Below are 7500 nucleotides of genomic sequence, written 5' to 3'. Positions count from 1 at the left end.
GTATATGTAATTTTTTTAAATATATACATATATTTTCTTTATGCGTCTGTTCTTTCTATACAGATCTGGTGTTTGGCAAACGAGACACGTTTCCATGTCAATAAAACGGTGGATGCGGCGATTCGCTCGGTGGTGGTGGGCGGGCTGCAGGCGGGGCTGCTGTACCGGGTGGAGGTGGCGGCCAGCACCAGCGCAGGAGTGGGAGTGAAGAGCGAACCTCATCCCATCATCATCGGTACAACAAAGCGCTCCACATCTGTACCTGCTTCTTAACCTGTTGTATATTCCTGTGAAGCTGTTTTTTTTCCCCACAGTGTGTCCGGTGTTTAAAGCGCTATACAAATAAACTTGATTAGATTTAAACTCTTAATAAACATAAAGCAAGCTCATGGGGCGACGTGTGTCATCTTTTTGCTGTGGAGGTCTGAGAAGTAAATTGTCTACTCGATGTCAAAGTTGAGACGCCACCATCAGTCTAGATCAAGACAAAATTCCTTTTTTTTTATAATGCTTTACAGAATAAAGCGTGATTCATGTAATCCCTGAGCATTCCTGACTGGTTTGACCCATAACTGATGATTCACCCAGTGACATGCCCTTATTTCCCAAATGTCACCCTTACTATCCATCTCAGCTCTCGTCCTCCGGGAGATATATCGGCCCATAGATCAAGTATGAACTCTTGAGTGTGTGTGTGTGTGTGTGTTTGTAGGTAAAGACTTCCGAGATGTGATTGTGAGTGGAGACAAGAATAACAGCATTACAGAGCAGATCACGGACGTGGTGAAGCAGCCGGCGTTCATCGCGGGGATCGGAGGAGCGTGCTGGGTCATCCTCATGGGCTTCAGCATCTGGCTCTACTGGAGGAGGAAGAAGAGGAAAGGACTCAGTAACTACGCCGGTAAAAACGATACGACAAAACCACAGCTGCACTCTCAGAACGAGGCCAGATTATACCAAAAGCTTGGTTTTGTCCTTTTTTTAATTCTCACCAGCGAGAGCTGCATGTGGAAGCGTTCACCGTCTCACACACACGACACGCTCTTACACACACGTCCCCCTGTAAGCTGCGGCACTACACACTCCAGTCTCTTAACACACACTCTTCTCTGTCTTCTTGTTTTGCAGTTCAGTCGTTCACCTTCACCCCGGCAGGTACTGTTCATCTGTCCCGTCTGTCACTTTTCCACCCAATCCGTCCGTCCTTCATTTCCTTCTCTTCTTTTTGCGAATTTGCTCGTCGTCTCGCGACGTTCCGCAGCGTCAATCGCATCCATGCCATGATTATTTTACATCGACTTAATCAGCTGTTTTCACTCAAAATGTATAACTGTTACTATTACAAAATGAAATGATGATGTCTAGGGTTAGGGGTTAAGTTTAGTGGTTAGGGTTAGGGATGGGTCTTAGGGGTAGGGTTAGGGTTTAGTGTTATGGTTGTTTTTGGGGTTATGGGTTATAGTTAGGGGAAGGATTGGAGTTAGGATTATGGGTTAGGGTTAATGTTTATGTGGTAGGGTAATGGATTAGTGTTAAGGTTAATGGTTGGGATGAGGTTAGGGTTAATGGTTATAGTTAGGGGTATGACTGGAGTTAGAAGTATGTGTTACAGGTATGGTTAGGGGTTAGTGAGGGTTAATGGTTCGGATAGGGGTTAAGGTTTAGGGTTAGGGTTATGGGTTAGGGTTAATGGTTAGGGGTAGGGCTAGGGGATGGGGATAGGGTTAGGGATTACTGTTAGGGTTAGGGATGGGGATATGGTTATGGTTAGTGATGTGGGTTAGGGTTAATGGTTAGGGGATAGGGATGGGGAATACTGTTAGGGTTAGGGATGTGGGTTAGGGTTAATGGTTAGGGGGTAGGGATAGGGATTACTGTTAGGGTTAGGGGATGGAGATAGGGTTAGGGGTTATGGTTAGGGATGTGGGTTAGGGTTAGGGGTTACGGTTAGGGTTTGGGATGTGGGTTAGGGTTAATGGTTAGGGGTTAGGGATTACTGTTAGGGTTAGGGATTACTGTTAGGGTTAGGGGATGGTGGATAGGGTTAGGGGTTACAGTGTGGGTTAGGGATGTGGGTTAGGGAATACTGTTAGGGTTAGGAATGTGGGTTAGGGGTAGGGTTAGGGATTACTGTTAGGGTTAGGGGATGGGGTTGGGGGTAGGGATAGGGATTACTGTTAGGGGATGGGGGATGTGGGTTAGGGTTAATGGTTAGGGGGTAGAGATAGGGATTACTGTTAGGGGATGGGGGATAGCTCAAGCAACTCGCTGCTGTCCTGCAGTTTTATTTTGTCACAAGATGTAATTTGCAGTGCACGATGTACATTTTTCATGCAGATGAACCGTTAAAGTACAAAGTGTTGCGATATTTGTGCATTATGATGAAAACACGGCGTGTACCATCTTGTCTATGTGTAAGAGTGTGTGTGTGTCAGTCATTACATAATTCAGCTTTAGACAGTCATCTGTTTTCTGTCCTTGAAGGGTCTGTGGTTTTGTCTTCAGCACCATAAACACACAGCATGCGCTCATTTAGTAACCGTTATGGTATTATTACCTCAGATCAAATAGTCTACGTATGTGTGTGTGTGTGTGTGTGCGTGTGTGTGTGTGTGTAAACTTTCTACTCATCTTCCTGTACTGATAAAAGAACAGAAAACATTTACACTGGAGGTTTAGTTGTTGAGTTGAAACTTTTTTATTGTTTTCATAGTAACTTTAAATTTTAAACTAAAATGACTAGAAGAAATAAACAGATAATAAAATCCTGTAATTGTTGATGATAAGAAATTTTCTGTAAGGAGACATTTATAAAGGATTTAAACAAGGAGTGTCCAGTGTTACGAAAGTCTTCAGGACAAAGGAATTTATACTTTGTGGGTTTCGCTTGTTCTTTTTTCTTTTAGTAGCTTGTTAAGAAAAACCAGAGACTTTAGATGTGTTTAGATGTGATTAAAAAAAAGAAAATTATCATTAGAACTTGCTTTTGTATTGAAGAAGTAACACAAAACGATTACACTTAAACTGAAGATACAGTTTTTCCTTTTGAATACGCTTTTTTTGGGGCTTTTTTACATTTACATTCTTATTCTGCGCTCGTGAATAAAGATTACACAAAAACATATCCACATTTACGTGATGCTTATGCAGCTATTTATTAAACAATTCAACTTTCTGTGGCTTATAGCATGAATAGGATTAGATCCAGCATAGGTTTTATTAAAATAGTGACTTTTAAGTCTGAAATGACTATTAGGAGGAACAGCTGCCTCATCTCACAGAATCAGACTGGAAACTGATGGGATTGAAGTATAGGAGTGAGGGGAAAGGGTTTAGGGGCTAGGGGACAGGAGTTAGAAGATATATGATACGGTTTAGGGTTAGGGGTTATGGGCTAGTGAATAAGTGTTAGGGGATAGAAGTTAGGGGTAAGGGTTTAGGGGATAGGAGTTAGAAGATAGGGGATATGGTTTAGGGGTTAGGGGTTAGGGGTTAGAAGATAGGGGATATGGTTTAGGGGTTAGGGGTTAGAAGATAGGGGATATGGTTTAGGGTATAGGGGTTAGAAGATAGGGGATATGATTTAGGGGTTAGGGTATAGGGGTTAGAAGATAGGGGATATGGTTTAGGGTATAGGGGTTAGAAGATAGGGGATATGGTTTAGGGTATAGGGGTTAGAAGATAGGGGATATGGTTTAGGGGTTAGGGTATAGGGGTTAGAAGATAGGGGATATGGGTTAGGGGTTAGAAGATAGGGGATATGGTTTAGGGTATAGGGGTTAGGGGTTAGAAGATAGGGGATATGGTTTAGGGTATAGGGGTTAGGGGTTAGAAGATAGGGGATATGATTTAGGGGTTAGGGGTTAGTGAATAAGGGCTAGGGAATAAGAGTTAGAGGATATGTTTCAGTGGATATGGTTTAGGGTTTAGGGCGTATGGGCTAGTGAATAAGGCTTAGGGAATAGGAGTTAGGGGATAGGGTTTAGGGGATAGGGAACAGGAATTAGGGGAAGTGTGAGATTAAGTGCTACAGTAGGTGCCAGGGCTTCACCCATAAAACAAGGAAAACCTTTGAGCATGACATTTACTGTAGTGAAAAAACAAGAAGAAGTGTAGAAGTGAAAATCCCCACACAGTTTTTAACGTAGGTATTGTACAGAGTTCCAGCGCTGAATGACTCTACAGGACTTTAATGAAGTAAAACTCATCCACTGTTTGCTCGAAGGGTTGGGTTTAGTTGATCATTTCAGCTCTGAGGCCGTGGCAGTGTTCACCTCCACTTGCACTAAACGACAAAAAAACAAAGCTTTTTGGGAAACATCTAGAACTTCTGCAGCCATTTTATTGAGATATATATTAAAAAGAAAAGTATATTAAATATATAATAAAAAAAAAGCCATTGCAGTATTTATAGATTGCAAAAACAACAAAGCTGTAAAAAAACACTTAAAAGTGTCTAAAGGGTTCATAAAATGGGGGGAAAATATACCTTTCATTTGTCCATAAATATCACCTGTATTACATTAGCTTTAATAGCTATAAAATCTCTCTCTCTCTCTCTCTCTCTCTCTCACTCTCTCTCACCTCAGTGACGTTCCAGCGAGTTGACGGAGGCTTGATGAGCAACGGAAGGTACGTCACTTCATCCCTTTTTTTATGTCCTTTCACCATTCTGCAGTCCTCCGTTCTTCTCTTCTGAATTTATCCTCTGGGAATAAGGAATAAGGGGTTATGGAAGTAGAAGTGGGCGGAGCCATGGTGCAGGGGTCATCATTAACACCAACAGTAAATAACATCTCTCAGAATGCCAGTAATGTAAATACATTTATTTCATCTAAAGAGTTAAACATCATATTTGTTTAAATTGTTTGACGTTTACTTTTAAGAACAGAACAGAAAAGTGTTTGCTTTTTCACCAGGAAGTGTCTGGGTGGGCGGAGCATACACTCAGTGTCCCCTGTCAATCAGTGGCACTAGCCTATCATGCGTATCTGTGAGCTTGTGTATTAAAGAGAGCTGATTGTGGACATGGGTCTGTGCAGAAAGATAGCACGTGTTGTCCTCCTGGGTTGATAGGTTGTGGCTTTGTGTGTGTGTGTGTGTGTGTGTGTGTGTGTGTGTTCTGTGCTATACACAAAACCTATAAACTAAAAAATTTACTTCCTGCTAGCCTAGCCAATCACAGCCATATGTTTGATGTATGTTCAAATCCACAATCAGCATACAGCAGCAGAAGGTTCAAGGCTCGTTTGATTGCTCCTGTGTGTGTGTGTGTGTGTGTGTGTGTGTGTGTGTGTGTTGTGTCTCAGAACCCGGCTCTGTCCTTGCACACGGCCGTTTCATACGACGACGTTCATCAACCACACGCCATTTCCACATGCGTCAGCCAGGGCTCTAATATCGATATATGACTGATGGATCTCTGGATAAAAGCTGCCTGTTTGTGTAGCCTGCATAACACGAGGAACGCACACACACACACACACACACACTCATATCTGTGCGCATCTCCCTTCACGGCTGGCTGGTCTCTCTCATAAATCTCACCCCCCAAAAAGAATTAGCAGAAACAATTTAAGCAGAGACGGGTTTTATTTTATCATTTGTCATGGCGGCCCCTCCTCATAAGGCTGAGGCAGACCCCTGCAGTGATAAATTTGCCTGTCACCCTGCCGAGGCAGCAGGGATATGAGCATGTGTAATAATGTAAAAATAATTACCCCGGGGAGAGGCACGTCGACTCGGATAACCTCGCCGGAGCCTTCCAGTAGCCTGCATTTCAGGGCAGGAATAAAAAAAATCATTCCAATGACACCAGTTACTCTGATCCTCTGGAGAGGAAGATCTCAGAGGAAGAACCCGAGGCTCTGACTCTACAGCCTTTAGTGTACCTGACTGGATAAATCCAGCTAACCACTTGTTTGTAAAACAGGACCAAATATTAGGCTAATACACAAGTACCAATGGCAAAAAAAATGAATAATGCATTAGCTCAAAGTAGCTACAGGCCAAAGATACTGAACTTGTGCTAGAAATGTAAAGGTATAAACAAGCAAAGGGGTAAAAAGGGTAATTAAAAACAGCTCTTTATCAGAGAAGCCTTCGAGCCCATGTTAGCGTAAATGTGAATTAGCGACGTAGCAGCTAAATTAGCAACATTCTGGAGCTAGTTAAAACACTGAAAAGACAAATTCCTGGATCTGTTCTGATGACTGAAACACAAGGACACAGCAGGAAATGCTGCTAATCTGCGGCTAATGCTATCAGAAATAAATAGTTAATGAGCTAGCATGATGAGGGATTTTTTTGCCATGTTTGTTTTTGCTAAGTCTGAAGCGAAGTAGCATTTAAAAGTTTATTATTCTAGCTAGGACTTTGGTCCATTTAGATTCCAACGTAGTTCGATCTCCTACAGGAGTCTTGATTTGACTTGAATAGTCCAGATGTTCAGCATCGGAGCATCGGAGCGGCATCAGGGACGGAGCGAACATTTGTTACGTCCCCTGTTTATTGCATTAATTAGACAATAGCAAATGAGTTCATGTCTGTTTTTTTTTTTCCCTCTATTCCTCATCGGCTGTGTCCAAATTGCTCTGAGTGAACAATTACCCTTAATCGATCACAGAATAAATGATTCATGGAAGATGAATAGGCAGCAGATTGGTCAGGCCTGGATACCTCCATGTTGGCTGGCAGGGTGAAATTTATTCCAGATTATGTTTTCTTTTCTTTTCTTTTTTTTTTTTCTCTCTCTTTCACTTTAGAAATCTGGACACTTCGGTTAAACGTGGCTTTTATCGTAGCGTACGAGCGGATAAGTGCGCGCTCACGTATTAAGGCTAAGTGACAGCATCCTGCAGATGATGTAAATCTAAAAAGGAAATGCAGCACGTCTCAGTGTGGCTTAAGTGTAAACTAATATGTAGGCTTTTAGCCGAGGCTCGCTCTCCCATTTGCGTTTGTGTGTGTGTGTGTGTGTGTGTGGAGGGCGTGTGGCCCCACAAAGCCTCTCTGATTTATGAAGTGGCTTTGGGATTAATATTGCTCGCTCCACTTGTTTATGGTTCCTCTCACATTCGCGCTCCTGAGACAGTATTTTAGCCGAGAGCTCGCGTCTCACAGTCTGGCAGCCGAGAAAAAAAATGGATCCAGATCAAAATCTACACCCTGCCAAGGCCACTTGAGCTGTCTTCGAAAGGGATGAGTCGAAGCCTTGGGATGATACACACCGCTCTGTCCCAGGCGAGGAGGCGAGGAGATTCGCTTTAGGAAGCATCACCCGCAGCCATATTTCACAATCTAATCAGCGGCCTAGTGGAGTGCCAGAGGTGACGAATGCAAGGACAGAGCAAGCATTTCTACTGTCAACATCATCATCACCAGCCAGACACCGTCAAACGGATGCTCCGGCGGGAATTCGTGTGTTTGCGTGGGGAGGTTTTTATCGAGCCGAACGGACGCGGCACAAAAAATAAGCTAATAAATAAATAAAATAAAATC

General features: G+C 42.9%; 1 protein-coding gene across 9 annotated transcripts in view; it reads left to right on the top strand.

Annotated features, from left to right (window-relative positions):
• robo2 (roundabout, axon guidance receptor, homolog 2 (Drosophila)) overlaps window positions 1-7500 on the top strand; it is a 232080-nt gene that overhangs the window by 186274 nt on the left and 38306 nt on the right. For 5 of the 9 annotated variants that reach the window (XM_060887915.1, XM_060887912.1, XM_060887911.1 and 2 more), the window contains 4 exons: window positions 64-235; window positions 713-901; window positions 1129-1155; window positions 4590-4632. In XM_060887915.1, coding sequence (XP_060743898.1) covers window positions 64-235; window positions 713-901; window positions 1129-1155; window positions 4590-4632 — 431 coding nt within the window. The remainder of the gene's footprint in view (window positions 1-63; window positions 236-712; window positions 902-1128; window positions 1156-4589; window positions 4633-7500) is intronic. The other 4 variants (XM_060887913.1, XM_060887914.1, XM_060887910.1 and 1 more) reach the window with 1 other exon arrangement.

This window comes from Tachysurus vachellii, chromosome 15 (assembly GCF_030014155.1).
Source record: "Tachysurus vachellii isolate PV-2020 chromosome 15, HZAU_Pvac_v1, whole genome shotgun sequence".
Classification (NCBI taxonomy): domain Eukaryota; kingdom Metazoa; phylum Chordata; class Actinopteri; order Siluriformes; family Bagridae; genus Tachysurus; species Tachysurus vachellii.
Note: the sequence above shows the minus strand (reverse complement) of the source record. Positions and strands in the feature narration are given on the sequence as shown.